Source organism: Doryrhamphus excisus, linkage group LG3 (assembly GCF_037039965.1).
Source record: "Doryrhamphus excisus strain RoL-2023G ecotype Guam linkage group LG3, RoL_Dexc_Guam_v1.1, whole genome shotgun sequence".
NCBI classification, from domain to species: Eukaryota; Metazoa; Chordata; class Actinopteri; order Syngnathiformes; family Syngnathidae; genus Doryrhamphus; species Doryrhamphus excisus.
Window position 1 is genome coordinate 8,808,811 of NC_136359.1, and position 18,594 is coordinate 8,827,404.

At 43.3% G+C, this 18,594-nt stretch overlaps 1 protein-coding gene across 2 annotated transcripts in view; it reads right to left on the reverse strand.

Moving 5' to 3' along the window:
• Nucleotides 1-5,200: 5,200 nt before the first annotated feature.
• The window catches only part of ptch1 (patched 1), a 63,688-nt gene continuing 50,294 nt past the window's right edge, over nt 5,201-18,594 (reverse strand). The window contains exons 17-24 of one of the 2 annotated variants that reach the window (XM_058069900.2): nt 17,648-17,831; nt 16,976-17,256; nt 14,760-14,897; nt 14,522-14,664; nt 10,498-10,597; nt 8,804-9,145; nt 8,246-8,702; nt 5,201-8,047 (exon numbers count right to left, since the gene is read on the reverse strand). In XM_058069900.2, coding sequence (XP_057925883.2) covers nt 8,247-8,702; nt 8,804-9,145; nt 10,498-10,597; nt 14,522-14,664; nt 14,760-14,897; nt 16,976-17,256; nt 17,648-17,831 — 1,644 coding nt within the window. In that variant the 3' untranslated portion in view covers nt 5,201-8,047; nt 8,246. Of the gene's footprint in view, nt 8,048-8,245; nt 8,703-8,803; nt 9,146-10,497; nt 10,598-10,874; nt 10,913-14,521; nt 14,665-14,759; nt 14,898-16,975; nt 17,257-17,647; nt 17,832-18,594 lie in introns of those variants that run through there. The other variant, XM_058069902.2, reaches the window with a different exon arrangement.

Consider the following 18,594-nt stretch of genomic DNA (forward strand, 5'->3'; position numbering starts at 1 on the left):
TTCATTCATTTTCTACCGCTTATCCTCACGAGGGTTGCGGGGGTGCTGGAGCCCAGCACCTGGTCACCAGCCAATCACAGGGCACATATAGACAAACAACCATTCACACTCACATTCATACCAATGGACAATTTGGAGTCGCCAATTAACCTAGCATGTTTTTGGAATGTGGGAGGAAACCGGAGTACCCAGAGAAAACCCACACATGCACGGGGAGAACACGCAAACTCCACACAGAGATGGCCAAGGGTGGCTCAGCTAACCGAAATAAAAAACACACAGTGAACTGCTCCTTTTTTCTGCTGCCTGTCACTTCAATGCCCTTCCGTAACTTCCCCTTGTATGAACGAACATTCATTTTCAGGGGAAGACATTAAGTATGCTAATTGTACCAAATTGCTAATCAGCCACCTGAAACGCTGGCGCAGTGACATTTAAGAAATGCAAAAAGTTTGCCGGAGACCTTTTGTAGCGTCACACCGGTTGCTCGGAGCATGTGTCCGAATACAGTGCACCTTGCTGGGCCACGCCAAGTAGCTCTCTCCGCTCTGGTTTACCAGATTGGAGTGATGCGGTCATAGTAATATTTGATTAGGACAAATTAACAGGTAGAGTTAGTCAAATCCTTCTTACCATATGATGAAATTAAATTGAAGGTCAACCAGCTTTTAGAAAGAGCTGTGTTCAAGCTATAAAGTTTCAATGCCACGTTTCAAATGTCACGCATAGAGGAAATGTGTCGTGCCACCAAAATACATGTGCAGCTGTAGAAGTAGACAAAAACACCACAAATGTTTGCATCAGAAGATACAGTACTGTACTATAGAGTGTTGGAATGCAACCACAACAGTCAGAAATAATCATCATCTTGTTCCTCTTACTGCACACTATGAGAGAATTATACACTGTACACTTGAAAGACTAAACGCATTTGCACGGAGCTATTTGGATAACTAGACAGTTTGTGAATACAAACTGAATTCTGAATGTCTTGGACCTGTTGCTGGCCTCAAACATCTTCCCTTGACGGATTCCTGCATGCCAGATACATAAACATCTCTGTCGATGAACCACTAGAAAGGGTAAAAAGCTGTTGTTTTCATCAGGTTCATAAATCTATGTGTCACCTATGTATGCATAACAACTGAGAAATTGTTTTCACATGCACAAACCATCTTTCATATCAAAATATGATTGATCATTCAAAAACTGGAGTACTACCCCATCTGAAAATACAGAAGACACTTTCCACAACAGGGCCGTGTGGGTTTGGATCTTTTTCCCCCTTAATAATAAAAACTGCATGTTGTCTTCAGTTGTGTTATCATTGACAAATATTTAAATTGGTTTTGTGATCTGAAACATTTAAGTGTGTATACTGCCACCTTTGGGACTGGAGTGGAGCTGCATCATGGCTACAGAAAGTTGCAGATGTTTTTTTTAAACAAACCAGGAAGCTCTGCACAAACAAACCCACTGCCATTAAAACATTTCCTCCTGCTTGTAAATGGCAGAGGTAATAATAATTTTATGTGCGAGTGAGTGTCATGGGATAAAAAAGCTGTTTTTCAGTGTTGTGTGTTTCCATGTTCTCTCGATGTTCCTCAACGACAGCCGACCTGCTAAATGTACCCCTTTGCAGGAAGGTGGGCCCCAATGGCGTACTGAATGGTTTTAATGGGTCTGTGGTGCAGCTGGCACACCATGCTGGGATGCACTTTGAGACAACACTGTCCACAGTGCAGCTGTAAAAGTTAAGCACAATGTTCTACAGCTTCCTCAGGAAAAAGAGGACCAGGATAGTAAAATAAGGGATGTTCACACCGGTTCAACATCATGTCAACATCATATAATTTTGTTCAATGAGCCAACTGTGGAAAAGACTAGCATACCGTATACCTGGGATGGGCAAACAGCAACATGATGTGCATTGCTCTGGTGGCATGCTTGAGTTGCCAAAATCAGATGCAATCAGTAGCTTGTAGAAAAAAGAAATCCAAACAACACAACACGTCAACACACACAACACGCAAAGTAACATACCAACTGCACTGTGTGGGCACACAAATAAATATCTACATACAATAACCATGCTAAAAAACACCCATATATTTCAGCCACAAGGCATGCTGGGTAACTTGTGGTTTTGTCGTGTTTGTCACATTTTTGCTTAATTGCAAAAGAAAAGTAAAAAAGGAGGAGTTAACATACACTTGATATTCAATGTTTTAATTTTCATAGTTCATATTGTTTTTCAGCTGGACTACCCAGCATGCCTTACGGGCATTTGGAAATAACAGTTTTAAGTCAAGTGTTATGTTTGTTGATTTATGTGTTAACTTTTATGTGGGTGTTTTGTTTTTGTTCTGTTGCACCGTGAGCAAGTATGACTAAATGCCTAAAGTAGGAGCACTCAAGTCTTAATATTACTAGTAATAATGAATTCTATTAAATAATCAAAATAAAAAATAATACAAAAAAATGTTCTTCGGTGGATGCATTATTGCGTTTCTTTGAAAATGCATTTTAAATATCCTCAAATATATGTATAGTGCCAGAGTTAATTGATAATAATAATAAATAACATGCTTTTTAACTAGCGTGCACGACTCACAGCTAGGGGACCCAAGTTCAATCCCACCCTCAGCCATCTCTGTGTGGAGTTTGCATGTTCTCCCGTGCATGCGTGGTTTTTTTTTCCAAAAACATGCTAGGTTAATTGGCGACTACAAATTGTCCACAGGTATGAATGTGAGTGTGAATGGTTGTTTGTCTATATATGCCCTGTGATTGGCTGGCCGTCAGTCCAGGGTGTACCCTGGCCCGAAGACAGCTGGGATAGGCTCCAGCACCCCCGCGACCCTCGTGAGGATAAGCATATTTGTTTTATTTATAGCTTAAAACAGCTCCAGTCATCACTCCAGGAAAGCAGGAAAGCACATTATCAATGTACAAAATATCACTATCATTTGGATGGACAGCACACAAACACACCTGAATACCAATAACACATACTTACTTCCAGGAAGCCAAGCCTAAATGTGCTGATTTAAGATATAGGGACTATGTGAGCATGTAAACACATTTAGGTCCCCACTGGAATAATAAGTGGATACGCACATTTAAATGATTTTCAAGGTGTCTGTGAGGCCCCAAAGTGACCCCCGCCTCCATTCTTTGTTGAAGCTCTGGATATGGAGTGGCCGCTTTCTGCACTTTTATTTTATTCTACCATGTCACCACAGCAACCCCTTACTTAGAGAAGCGACAGGTACCGTAAACACTTGATGACAGAAAAGCCTATAAGAGGTAGACCATGAAGGTAGCTTTATCATGGGTTGCCATGGCAATATTGTACACAGACTAATGGTAAAGAACCCAACAAACATGAAGCGAAAAAGTACTTGTGTTCCTCAATAAAATAGTTTGGAATAATTTACCTAGCAACCTAGTAAAAATTCACCCACACCCCACTTTGAGCCCCGGCCGTAAGTTTTGGCTCTCAAATGAATCGTGAAGAATAAAGAACAGGCTGTATTTAACAGCTTTAAAAAAAGTGCATACTTGCTACCGGACTAAAAATGTCAGGTTGCATTAGTGGTCTTCAAAACACGACACTCAACACGCCGCCACCCAGGTTCCTCAAAACACAGGCGGTCGTTTAGGAGTCGTTCGTCGACTGTGTCTCTTTGTGAGGATTCAGCAGAGTTGCTGTGCATCTTTATTGGCTTTAAAACATAATGACAAGACCTCTTAGACTGTTCCAGAGTCAGCAGCTTGGTCTTGATCTTACTGGCCAATGTATGAAGGGGTGCCACCCATGCAGTCGACAACGGGTTGGGTTGGGGCGCTGTTCCGCTCACCATCTCAAGGCCACATGCCCCTTTTTTCATGACTCTGAGTAGGCCAGCTGTATTGTTACTACAACCAATTTCCTTGCAGTCTATAAAGCTGTCAATCAAAATCATGTAACGGAGGCAGGGGGGCACAGGGGTGGAGTCCATTGAGGGGGTGAGTGGACTCCAGGCCACATGTCAAAGTGCATACATGTTTGAGGTAATAGTGACTGTTAATATTTGCCTTCCTTAGCTACAAATAATAATACAACAATCGATATGTAATTGAAGTCAATACTTTAAGGTTTAATTTAAAAGGAGTCCACCCATTTGCCTTCACTTTTGTCTGCAGTTAGTGAAAAGTATTATAGCTCTGTTGGCTTGAGATCATGCAGACCACTGTCTGACAATATTCCATTTACTGTTCTATATGTAGTATGTTTAGCACTGTAATCTATCTGTCTTGTTGGTTTTAATGACCAAATTTCCCTGTTCTTTCTTTGCCTTTAGAAAATCACAAGTTGCTTTTGAAGTCTGTTTGGCACCACCAAATTCCACTCCGGAGATGCTTAACTAAGCCATACACGCTAAATTTAGAGACAAAAAGGATTTTTAAGTATATAGCTGTGTGTGTCCATGTCATAAAATGACATATTGTGGCTCGCATGAGTCAGTGAGGACTAGGTAGCTCTTCATTTAGCAGGAGCCAGTCGTGAGCTATGAAAAAAAACAAAGAAAATGACAAGCTTGTCAACCCTTTCAAAATTCACACTAAACTCATCATGCAACAACTTAACACTCAAAATGTATACCTTAAATCTATAATGTACATGAAAAAAACATTTGAAAGTTTTCCCACAATTGTATTGCGTCTGAGCAAAGCATTTAATTGAAGGACAAGCAGCATAAAAAATGCAAAGATGGTGCTGCGATTGTGTGTCTGTCCACCAGAGGAAGCCAAAGGAGCCCAGAGGGATGCTGACATCACTGCAGCTGCCCAATGAATTATTGGAAAACTCCAAGATGTTTTTTCCTATTTCATTCGTACTGGTACATTTGTGAAGTATATCTTTTGAGTATTAAGTTGCTGTGTGATGAGTTTAGTGTCCTTAGTTCGGTGATAACTGCTATATTGTTATACTGTTATGTACAAACACCTCCTGCAATTTACAATGGGTTGCCAAGCTCAATGTGAGTGCACCGAGAGCCTGTGGTGATGCCTTCTTACCATGTTTCACTTCACTTGCCACTTGTTTGTGGCTCATGCTACCTTCACTCTTGTCTGCGGTCAGGGAAATAAGACGCACACGTATGACTTGTTTGCAATTGTGTTTTTTAATAAAAGTTATGAACAAAGACACAAATAAGTTATATTTTTTATTATTTGTTAGAATTCTATCAGTGTTTGAACATGAATATTTTTGCGAGCTCGTACAATGTTTGATGGCCACACAAACAGCTGTGTAATACTGAAGGGGAGGTGTTGACGTTGTCTCACAAGACGGTTTCAAATCACAAGTGTGCACCTTTAAAAAAACAAAACAAAAAAACAATTCTCCTTTCCCGTTATGGCACTGTAATATCATTACATATAAACTCTTTAAAATATACTTCTGTCAAACAGTCTTGACAACTACTATGTACACTACAAAAATAAATTTTCATATAAATAAATTATATGGCATACATTTATCTTTGTAAATGAAAAACAGCATACATCCATCCTGGAAGAATCACTGATCTGTTTTTTTTTCCATTTTCTATTTAAACAATTCTCTAAGAGCTATGGTGAGACCTGTAGTGTAAAATGTTATATAATCTTCTCTCCTATTTAACATTAGTAAGCACTTTATACAGATCAAAACTCCATTAATGTCAAAACTTTAACTGTAATAGTGTTTTTTTTCAATAAAAATCCCTGCATTTGTTATCCACTGGCATCACAACAATAATGACAAAAAACACCTTATATTACAAAAATATAAATATCGCAATTGAGTGTTGAAAACAAAAAATATATAAAAAATTGAATAAAATAGTTGCCAGCTAGGATTCCCTCCACTAATGCCAATATGACAAGTGGAGAAAATAAAACAAAACAAACAAAAAAACACCCTATTTCATCTAAGCAGCTCATGGACAGGAAGTGATGCCGATTAAACAGGAAGTGAAGGGCTATGTCATTTGGCATTGAAGGAAGCGTGTATCCTGTTAGCATCATGGCGCTAACGTGGCAAATTAGCGTGGCGGGCAGCTGAAGCTTGTTTTATACTTTTACTTCACTAATGACACGAACCAAGATGGAGAACGGTATGGATACGTATGTAGCATTTTAGCCGTTAGCAGGCTATGTGGGTGTTAGCTAGCTTATCGGTTGGCGAGAACGAGAAAAAACACGAACTACGTGAGGGGAGGGGAGCAACGTTCCGGTGAGTTGAAGTCAAGTGCCACATTGCGTCCACTTGTACAGTATGTGGTTAGCTTATCCGCTAGATGCAGAGCCACACGTGGACCCTGTTCCAGAAGTTTCTGAGGTGGACAAAACCAGTTGTTTTTTGTTTTTTTTACCCTGCTATGGTTAAACAATACAGAACAAGAAATACTAACACACTGATATAAAGCTGAGTGCACTAACAGGTGCCGATGCTGAGGCAGTGACTTTCAAAACAAACAGCTTAATTAAAAAAAAAAAAAAGACAAAGAAAATGAAAAAGTCTTCATACTGTATCTGCTTGTCTTAAATAGCACGCATAGCATGTCGAGTTAAAACAGTTATTGTTACAAAACTACCACAGGTTTGTGATATTTTAACATGCGTACCTTTGTACAGTCATCATCATACACCTTTATATACACACACATGCACACACTTAAATTAACAATGTCTGTCATCGTTTTAAATGAGCGTAAAAGTGAGGCCGGGAAGGTTCGGGTTTATGATCTAGGGATGGGCACACGGATGGGTTCATCATTTGTTATGAATGGGATGGAATTGAAGGAATGGAGGAGTTCAGTACTTGGCTGAGACCAGCAGGGGCGCTGTTGAGGCGTGTCCATACTTTTTATACTGAAAAGGATGCGAGGGACCGCTTTAATATTTTTATGTATTTTATTTTTATTATTATATTATATATTATATTATTATTTATTATTATATTATTATTTTATTTTATAGTAATTCGCTTTACATTTTGCATTTTCATTTATTTAAACTTTATTTTTACAATGGCCTCACAACTAGGAGACCAGGGTTCCAATTTCAATTCCACCCTCGGCCATCTCTGTGTGGAGTTTGCATACTCCGGTTTCCTCCCACATTCCAAAAACATGCTAGGTTAATTGGCGACTCCAAATTGTCCATAAGTATGAATGTGAGTGTGAATGGTTGTTTGTCTATATGTGCCCTGTGATTGGCTGGCAACCAGTCCAGGGTGTTCCCCGCCTCTCGCCCGAAGACAGCTGGGATAGGCTCCAGCACCCACTGCATCCCTTGTGAGGAAAAGCGGTAGAAAATGAATGAATGAAAACTGTACAAATACATATTAACCAAAACTGCGCTGAAATTAGTCGAGAAAAACCTATTTGACGTTGGGCTTGTTGAGTTAAATGCACACATGGGCAAAGCAACATTATTCCGCCCTGGCACGGAAATAGGAGTTCAGAACACCATGATTGAATGAGATTTTTTTTTTTTAAATGGAGTGAAATCATTCCCCCACCGCCAATAGTGCCCATCCCTAATATGTTCCATTACACTGTCACTTTATACCCTCACACACACACACACACACTCTCTCTCTTTCCTACATTTGCATAGTTCAAATTGTACAATGATGTCAACATATTGACATATGAGCAGTGACATATTTTGTTCAAATGGACCTTTCTAATGGGCACAGATTCAGACGAGTGAACAGTAAATGAACATCTCTCACTCCCACTTAGACACACGCCATGAAAAATGGCAGCCCCCGTCTGTTATAGCTACTTTGTTTTTGTTCATATGTGCATATGTATACAAGTTTTTAAATATAGACAAACATATATTTAAGACAAGAGACAACCGGGCTACAGCAACAATGAGCACCATGACAGGAACACTGGAGGCTGATGAGGACCAGAGGCGAGCCAGGGTGGGCCAAGCTGTGCCAGGCTTAGCTTTACAAAAGAAGAAAGTCCATCTTTGGCCATGACACGCACACACAGCACCACTGGAAGACAAACACTGTTGTTAGATACTGTGGGTTTTCAATGAGAGGTTCTGCTGAAAGCATTTTTAAAGTGTTTAAATTTCAACATCAATGTTACATTTTGGCCACATTTCCAATAAACTATGTGGGACCTCTGATACTTATTTAAAATTGTAGAAAAATACTATATGATGGGACCTTTAATAATCAAAGTCGTACCTCAGCTGGCCCGCCTGCCTATGTTGCTTTCAGCTTCCTCAAACTCCAGATCCTGGAGCTCCATGGCCTCCACCTTGGTTTCACCTGTGTGGGGGTCCACAGGCACATGTGGGTCCTGGAAGGAGGGCTCCTCCTGGCAGAAATTGTCTGTTGCAGTGTATCCCGGGTAAGAGGAGCCGGCGGAGTGGACGGCGACGGTGACAGAAGCCGACGCCGTCACTGTGGTGATGGGCTGGCCATAAGGGCTGGGGTGGTGGTGAGTGGGGGCGCGCCCCCGGTGGCCCGCCAAGTGTTCCCTGTGGCTGTGAGCCGCAAAGTGGCTTTCGGGATCGGTCGAGGTTTCAAAAGCATCTGTACGTGGCCGGGGTGGAGGCTGGGCGTGCCGGGGTGGCTGGCCCTTGGGGTCCCTGTTACCTTGAGTGGTGCTGGGCGGTGGCCCGGCATTACAACCCTGAGACTGTGAATAGAATCAATAAATTGATGTTTATTGTTATTTATCATTTGAAGACTTCTTAATGTTTAAGAATATGTCTAAGAAATTGACAACTGTCTTCATACCGAGGACACTCTACAAGATGTGGGGTCGGGCTGCCTGGCTGACCGCCTGTGCCCCGATCCTGCCCTCCTGTCCTCCTCTGTCCTGCCCCTGGTGGTGTGCAGGTGGTATTGCTGCTGCGGCATTCCGGCTTGCCCTCTATGAGAGGGCATGTTGTAGCTTTGCAGCTCCTGGCTGACGCCCGATGCGCTGCTGTTGGAGCTGTACTCGGAATCTGAGGAGTCCGAGGCCGCGCCCGAGGTGGTTGAGGCTGACGCTGTGGGATGAGGGCGGACTGAGAAGTGGACCATGTGGGACGAGGAGTCAGGGGTGGGTAACCTGCTGCGGCCATCGACTGGAGACACCTGGGATAAAAAGGAAAAAAAGAGTAAAAATGCAGGGTTTAAAGTATTCTGGAATTTGACTTGTCAGGCCCCTCCCTCAAACTGCTACTGCCCAATCCTATGTTAGCAACTGTAACATGAGTTGACCTCTAGCAACAGTTAATGCTGCGTTCAAGACAACTAAGGAAAAAACGGGCTCTAAACTGTAGAAAATGAATTAAACAATGACCAACATTAAAGTTAGAAATTACACATATTTGTCTAGACAGCTGGGATAGGCTCCAGCACCCCCGCGACCCTCGTGAGGAAAAAGCGGTAGAAAATGAATGAATGAATGAAATTGCTGCTGCATATAGAAAACAGTGGCAATGCTGTGGTCTTGAATGCAGCATCCAAGCCGACTATTATTTCGACTCTCCTATTTGACAAAGACCTTAAAAACAAATGGCGCTGGGCATGGATAGAAGAAAGGGGTGGAGACTGCAAGCCTTTTGGGAACTGGTGCCAGGTTCTTGTTTCTGTTCATTGTAAATTGCAGGAGGTCATTTTTAATATAACAATATAACAGTCTGACTCACGTCATCTAGCTAAGGACACTAAACACATGTACCAATACAAGTGTATACATTGTGTCTTAGCAAAGCAGTCATTGGTGCCTGCCGGGGCGCTGCAATGACCTCAGCCTCCCTCTGCCTCCACCTGGTGGACAGTAGCAACAATGCAACTTTAAGATTCATTTGATTCATTTTCTACCGCTTATCCTCACAAGGGTCGCGGGGGGTGCTGGAGGCTATCCCAGCTGTCTTCGGACGAGAGGCGGGGTACACCCTGGACTGGTGGCCAGCCAATCACAGGGCACATATAGAAAAACAACCATTCACACTTACATTCATACCTATGGACAATTTGGAGTTGCCAATTAACCTAGCATGTTTTTGGAATGTGGGAGGAAACCAAAGTACCGGGAGAAAACCCACGCATGCACGAGGAGAACATGCAAACTCCACATAGAAATGGCCGAGGGTGGGGCAACTTTAAGATATTTTTTCTATTTTAAAGATATATTGGTATATGTTTGTTTATTTCCTTTTGAGTGTTAAGTCTCGTGAACACCCACCCCAGATATCCTCAAAGTTATATAATCATTAGAATAGTCAAAAATAGTCAATGACATAATTAGTTGCTCGGTCCCGCCCCTGCATTGAAATTGTGCTTAATGGTGGCCATGGTTTTCAACCAATCTTGCTCAAATTTTATTCACATGCACTTGTCAGTCCCCGAAATAAATCTAGGTTCTACTTTAAGCTGATTTGATGATACAAAATCCACTTATATAATACTTCTTATAGTTTCTACTATGTTTGAATGCTTACCTCAGGATAGGGCCCAAAGTAGGACAGCAACACTGGAAGAAGGACCAATCCGTTCAGAACCCCCAGAACTGTTAGGATGGCCAATACTGCAAAGAAATACCTGCAAACACCCCCCACATACATCACATAAGCAAACTGTAATACATCAGAACAGCTGCATGCAAACACCTTTGAGCAACATTTTTAGTAAAAATACTGACTGAAAAAAAATGGAAATGGAACAAGTCAGAAAGAAAATACCTGCGCAAACCACAGACATTTGTACATGGGGAGACATGAGCTAAATCAAATAATACACCCAACCACTCCCCACATAGAAGCACACCAAGTGAACCCCCCACATCGACAGGCACACATGCACTTAAAGAGAAATGTACCTTATGTGTGTCTACGTCCAGGCTAAAGGAGGCTTTGTCTTAAAGATGCCACAGAGAGAAAAGAAAGCAGAAGCATAATTAGCCAGTGCTCGTTAATTCAAAAGTGAGTTGGAAGGGGAGGTGGGTGATTGGGGATAAGGGTACTCGCTCTTGGGTGTGTGTGGTGTATAAGCAAAACACGGAGAAAACAAAGCAGTAAGGAATGCGAAGGGGGGGTTAAAAAAAGGCGGGGGGTGAGGGGCGGTTGAAAGGATAGGGGCCTCCGTCTCTTCCATTTGAAGAGCAAAAGGAATGGAGTGAAGGGTCTAGAATTTAGAAGCTAGAACAATTTAGAGGAGGACGAAGCAAGTGAGTGGGCCCCCCTCCTCTTCTATGGCCCCCCTGTCTTTTATTTCCTTTCCTCTTTTTTCTTCTTCTTACTTCTTCAAGCTAAGCCCCTGTGAAATTCCCGGGCCACTCCACACAATCCCCCTCAGTCTAATTAAATCTCCTATGTGTCAGGTAAGACCCGCCGACGCCCGTCTCCCTGTCTTTCACTGGCGGAAGGTCTCTAGCAAGGGCACACTTGGACCACGAACCCCCTTCATTCATCTACACAAAGTAATACAACAACAAACACCAATCATACGAATATTGACACATTCATGAATAGATAGTGGAAAGCTGTCTCAATGATGTCTAACAGAAATATGGGTCCTGACAGCCTCTCACTTTTGAGCCAAGAGGTACTGAAAAGGTTACTTTTGCCATCACTTCATGGACAACTTTGTCAAAACGCAGGCTTCGCTACACATTTTACAATAATAACCCTTAGTTCCATTTACACTGCTATTATTCTATTCTATTATTCTATTCAACACATTGTGTAGGGTTACTGCAGGTAAATAACAGACGCGGCCGCCGATAGCATAGCAAGCTACCGAGCTAACTACTTCGCTTCCAATTTATTTATTCTAAACAATAAAAAGTCTGGAGAAGGACAAAGTAAGAAGCCAAAAACATACCACTTCCACACGAAATGGGAGGAGAACTTCTTTTTATTCATTCATTCCTTTTCGACCGCTTATCCTCACGAGGGTCGCGGGGGTGCTGGAGCCTTTCCCAGCTGTCTTCGGGCGAGAGGACTGGTCTACTACACCCTGGACTGGTCGCCAGCCAATCACAGGGCACATATAGACAAACAACCATTCACACTCACATTCATACTTATGGACAATTTGGAGTCGCCAATTAACCTAGCATGTTTTTGGAATGTGAGAGGAAACCAAAGTACCCGGAGAAAACCCACGCATGCATGGGGAGAACATGCAAACTCCACACAGAGATGGCCGAGGGTGGAATTGAACTCGGGTCTTCTCAATGTGAGGCCTGCGCGCTAACCACTCTACCATAAGACAGGCTACTGTTGTGGCCATAACCCACGACAAGCTAAAACTCAACTCTGAACCTACGACGTCACTTCCTGTCCCCCTGTGTCTGTCCGCCATCTTTATTTACTCTTTAGGTAATAAGGGTGTAAAGCCATTGAAACCCGCTATTACAATACGCTGATGAGACAATAGCCACTGCACGACATATGCGTTCCAGAAAAAAACAAGGAACTGCTAACGTGTGAGTCTGTTATAACTGAGTTTCTATGGCATAACTACGAAAATGATTAATGCTTGGTGGAAATTCACTTGAAGCAGTTGGGTCTGGAAGCAATTACTCGTGATAAATGAGGGACAACTGTATATGTAAAAAGTGGATGAAGTGCACAATAGCACTTTGTTCGCACAAACACAGCATTAAAACTACAAACATACAAAACCGCATTTTCCCAGTATGGCTTACTATATCTCAATTCAGAGAGACAATAGCACCCAAACACCAGCCCCCCCCCCTCCCCCCCCCCCCCCCCCACCACCACCGGGCCGTGCACCCGCCGAGCTCTTTAGAATGAAAAACATTCACAGGGGCTGACATAGAAAAGTCAGGGGAAACGCTCCTCTCAGTGCAAGCAGAAAAAATACGAGCAGGCCTTGTTGTCACTGCACTGCTTTGTTTGCTCAGACAACAGCAGAACCTCTAAATGGAGGCCCGGGACTGAGGCCGAAACCAGAGCACAGCACTGGTGGTGCGGATAGAAGCGTCCCGAAGGCCTCTCTTGTGTTTGTGTGTGCGCTCTCGCTGGCAGGCACGACATCGTTGACCCTCATGATTACAAGGTCAGAGAGCAGGCTGGATGGAGCGTTCGTGAGGAGGAGGAGGAGGAGGAGGAGGAGGAGGAGGAAGGCGTGACTAACGTTTGGAGGTTACATGGACCTCACAGTGCTGAGTGCTGCCTTTTCTTAAAGGAGCAGGCCAAGTCAAATTACACAGCAACCTCATGTTGCGGCTTCACGCGACCATACCGAAATTATTCACTGAGCTCACTGGAAACTTTTCATAACACTCTGGTGGTGTGAACATGGAGAATCATTCCTCAATCATTCCTCATCTTCAGGATGGTCTTCTTCAACCTTGTATGGACCTGTGCTTACGAGAGCACACACACACACACAAAATAAACCACTGACACAGAGCCTCCACAGTGTGTCGGTTTTAATTTCCACTTCTCCAGGCTTTCCACAGCTGTGCTCTGAACCCCCCCCCCCCCCCCCCCCTTCACCCTGTGCCTCCTCTCCCCCCATAAATGTCTAGCGAGGGCTGTTAAAACTAGCTGAAAGAGATTTCAAAAGCCAGAGGACTTTTTTGCTCTTCCAACACCCCCCCGCTACTCTTTCATTTTACTTTACCCCTCCAGCCATCCTCCTCCTCCTTCTTGTGACCTTCAACTCTTCATTCGTCCCCAGGCTTTGCCCAAACATGGCTGGCGTGGGGGTCACAAAATCCCACAAAGCTGCACACCTTTTTTTGTGTTCACTGTAAAAAGCTGTACTAAAACGTTTAAGGTTAAAAAATTAAACGCTTAAAATACCTTCTTTTGGTAACTAGCAGGTGGTACTAGACACTGTGGTACTGCCGTGAAGCACCTTGGACACTAATGGGATGTTGTAAGGTGCTAAAGAGAAAGAGATTTGAAAGAGAAACCGTGATTCCACTTCTGACACCATTTTCCAGGGCATTCCAAGAAAAAAAAACAGGTGCCTCATTCCAATCATTCTCACACCTCATAAGGTCCATCACACGTGCGTCACCTCTCCTAAGGTTCTATAGGAAAACCTCACATTTACTCATCCCATTTCTGACACTATTTGAACTCTGAGGAGCAGACAGATGCCCCATTTCAATGATTATAGATATAGTACAGTTATACATCACTCCTCTGACCAGCCTGTCAGACCCCCGAGGAGTAGTAGAACCCAGGTCTATTGTGTTCCAATGAACTGTGTGCATACCCCTCCCACACCTTCAAACCGGGCACACCACAGGCTAATTTTGGGTTGACCCAAGAACTAGCTGAAAAAAAGAGGTGTTCTTCTTATAGTAAAAAAGAAAGAGGATTATAGCGGGAAAATGGAGGCCCTCATCATGCATGACCGGCAACTCAGGTAGATTCCTGTCCGACATGCAGGTTCAGGCACGGTCTCAGTGGTCTGCTGACGCCATACGGACCCCCATACATCAAGCCTCGTAGGGGCACACATCCATAAAAGTCCACTCACCTGACGATGAAGTCGAACTCCGAGCCCGCCAGCATCAGAACACCTAATAACGTGGAGAAGGCACCGTCAAGCACCGGCGCAAACATGTGCTCCAGTGCCAGCACTGCCCGCTTGTGACGGTCCCCTATGGCTGTCAGGAAGGCCTTCAACACACACACACACACACAAAAACACACACTTTATCTCTCATTCTTGAGCACATAGCTAACAAAAACACATCATATGTTTGCATGTGTACCAGCGCCACATGGACGGTGAACTCCACCCCGATGCCCACAGAGGCGATGAGGATGACCACGGGGACGGCGCTCAGCTTGATTTCCATCAAGCCCATGAAGCCAAACAGCTCCACTGTCATGAGAGACAGAACCAGCACCTACACAGAAGCACAAGGTATTTAACATATAGACCAATTCACAATATATAGTTCTACTGGGTGGATGGGCAGAACTTTAAAATCCGCTTTTGTTTGTTTCTATATACTAGCTCCAGCACGTGTGGGAGAAATAGCAAAGGGGGACAGGAACCTAGAGTAAATGCCATTATCAGCTGACAGGCGTCAGGTTACACGGGGGCCCAAATCCTTTGAAGAAGGTGGACAAGGCAGGGAACACTGAATGTGTGTGTGTGTGTGTGTGTGTGGACATAAATTGTTAGCCAGCACAGACTATGCACATAAATGTCCACAAGGTGGTATGTGTCTGATTTAATTTGATTTTAGTAGTAGTACTCTATAAGCTTTATCGTTATTATTATGAGGGTTGAATAAATGATCAAATTAATTAATCATAATTTTTATTAATTAATAGTTATTTTGAATATAGTCGAGTTAACCTGAGAGTCCCAGCCCTGCTCAAGAGTGGTATTAATTTAGCAATATGATTACTATTGGGCTGCACGGCGTATTAGTGGTTAGTGTGCAGGCCTCACAGCTAGGAGACCCAAGTTCAATTCCACCCTCGGCCATTTCTGTGTGCATGTTCTCCCCGTGCATGTGTGGGTTTTCTCCGGGTACTCGGGTTTCCTCCCACATTCCAAAAACATGCTAGGTTAATTGGCGACTCCAAATTGTCCATAGGTATGAATGCGAGTGTGAATGGTTGTTTGTCTATATGTGCCCTGTGATTGGCTGGCCACCAGTCCAGGGTGTACCCCGCCTCTCGCCCGAAGACAGCTGGGATATGCTCCAGCACACCCCGCGAACCCTGTGAGGATAAGCGGTAGAAAATGAATGAATGAATGAATTTTTAATATAACTGGAGAACCCATCTCTGAATGTTCTGAACTCCTGTGTCCATACTAATTTAAATACCAGTCAAAGGTTTGGGGACACTATTTCATTCGGTAGCATGGAAAAGTGCCTCCAAACATTTGATTAGTACTGCATATTGAGCAGAATAACCCTGTTATTCTTATTAATATTACTATTAAATACATGTATACAGGACTCAGTGTGGTTAGTAAGGAGTCCATGACCAGTAGCAAAGGGGGCTTGAAGGGGCTTCATTTAGTGAGCAAAGCCACTCTGGTCTGGACAGGGCAAACAGTTAAACCTGACACCTCTCCATAACCCGTCTTTTGATGTCGCTAGTAAAACTAGGACGGATGAACAGGAGGGCCTTTCCCCCCTGCGTGTCCAAGAACTCGGGTGGCCGGGGCTGCTGCCTGCAGTAAAATACGGCCCACCAGAGAGAAAAACCAGAGCAATGTGTGCACTGTATGTGTACATGTTTTTCTGTGATTTATGTCCTGGTGTGTTTACACGTTCATACCGCATGCGTGCAGGTATACACACGCCTGCGTGTTTGCGTGTCTCCTTGGAAACTCCACTGCCGACAGGAAAGAGAGGAGGAGTTGGGAGGATGGAAATAAAATCTAACTTTATAGGTTTAGAGTCAGGAGCAAAAGTGTGTGTCCTCTCCTCATCTATTTTAGAGCTTTGGTGTGTCTGGGAGCGGCAGACTAGACTAAACAGACGGACCCAAACAAAACAGCACAAGATAAACATTGATGACCGGGACTACAATAACACTCAGCAGACTGGTTTCCCTTCCTGCTCTTCTTTTGGGTTTGGCTCCTAGACCACACATAAAAACTACAGAGATTCTTTAAATTACATTTGAATTGAGTCAAAAAAAACATCAAAATGCTAGCACACATCTGAAAAAATCAGCTTCGGAAGACATGATCGCGTACATGTAATATGGATATTTTCAAAGTTTTATCCGGACAATTAGCTGCAAAGTCCCATACCTTCAAATGTTTCTCAATGGCGGAACCAGCAAAACGCCACACAATGAAGACCAATGAAGCATACAAGCATATTCAAGGGTCAAATTGCATACCGAGTACCACATATTCATTGTTAATATTGGTTTTTCATAAGTTCTTAGAGAATAATGGTTGAATCTGAGCAACTGAAGCAAAGTTTTGGTGTCTTTTCCTGATACTTACAATGATGCCGGCCGTCCACGGGTTGAGCAGGAAGAGGGCACAGACCAGAAAGGTGCAGGCCAGCACCACGCTGATGGACAGCAGGAGCCAGTGGCGCAGACTGACGTACTGTTCCCAGAAGAGGAACGGGTAGCCATTGGGGTAGGAGGGTAGGCCTTGGCGGCTGTAGTTGCTGCAGATGGCTCGCACGCTTTCGATGGCCTCCACAAACTGCGGCGTCTCTCGGAGCCCGTTGAGGTAGAAGGGGAACTGTGCGTATTCGATGGGCTCGGAGGCCGGGACTGATGAATAAGCAAGAGCGTTAATGACAATTCCAGATGACAGTTGCCTGTTCTAATGAAATAACATTAGGATTAATCTTGGCAAAACTACCAGTGTCAAACCTGTGGAGTAGTTACATGACATGTAGTAAATACACAACTAGACCTGGGAAAAAGACTTACTTCACCATATACTGGACAGGGGTGTTTCATACTCAACTGCAACAAGTACCAGGCCTATATTAGGGGTAAGGACTTTGATATTAAATAATATAATAGGTAATGTTGGTAATCTACTGCAACAAATGGTGGTATCAATCATAGTAAACGTAGATACAACTAGCGGAGAAAAGGAGGTGTATTTGAAGTCCACTATTACGAACACTATTTGAGGATGTACGGGTTTTCTTACTGCTGAGGCGCGTTTCGGGCATGGAGTCGGTGCGGTCATGGAGCCACTCGGGAGGGTGCGGGCGGATGTTGGCCTGTGACGCGGCGTACGCCACTGGGTCATTGCTGACCCAGGCTGTCAGGTAAATGTAGAACCCTCCAGGGTTGATGATACCGTCTGCATCTACAAGTCTCTGGCGGGTCAGCTACAAAACCAAGCAAAAGGGGAGTGTTATTTTGTACACTTACAAATATAATACATACAAATATGTGGAGACACAGGATTAATTACCGTAACTTCTGGTGTATAAGCCACAAATATTTTCTTAAACGTTGAACCCTTAAGCTTTTACATTGGTGTGGCTAATTTATGGCTTGTGATGTATCTTTTACTTCTGAAGTACTATTAATCATTTATATAATGTGCTGCTTGCTAGCCGGTGAGGAAATGGTCACTCTTTCTTTGGCAGGAGCCCATTGGAAATTACGTGTGGTCATTACTCAATTTAACAGTCTTGAATGCCTTAGTCTACAAAGTACGCTAAACTCATCACACAGCGACTTAACCCTCAAAAGGTAGCTGGGAAATATACAAGTACCAATACCAGTTAAAAAAAGATACATTTCATCCAAGAAAAACATTTCATTGGTGCCTTCTGGGCTGCTGCAATAATATCAGCCTCGCTCTGGGCTCCTCTGGCTCCCTCTGGTGGACAGAGGGAGCATTGCAGAACCTCAGAAGCCATCCATACGTTTTTATGCCGCTTTTCTTCCAATTAACTGATTTGCTCGTTCTGTTAAAATAGTTTTTAATTTAAACTTGTATTGGTACTTGTACTACCTTTTGAGTGTTAAGTTGCTGTGTGATGAGTTTAGCGCTCTTTGTTAAATGGGTTGGGCACATGTGTCCATTTTTTTTATTTATTTCCAAAGTATGCATACTCATGTGGGGTTGCGATGGTGGAGCGT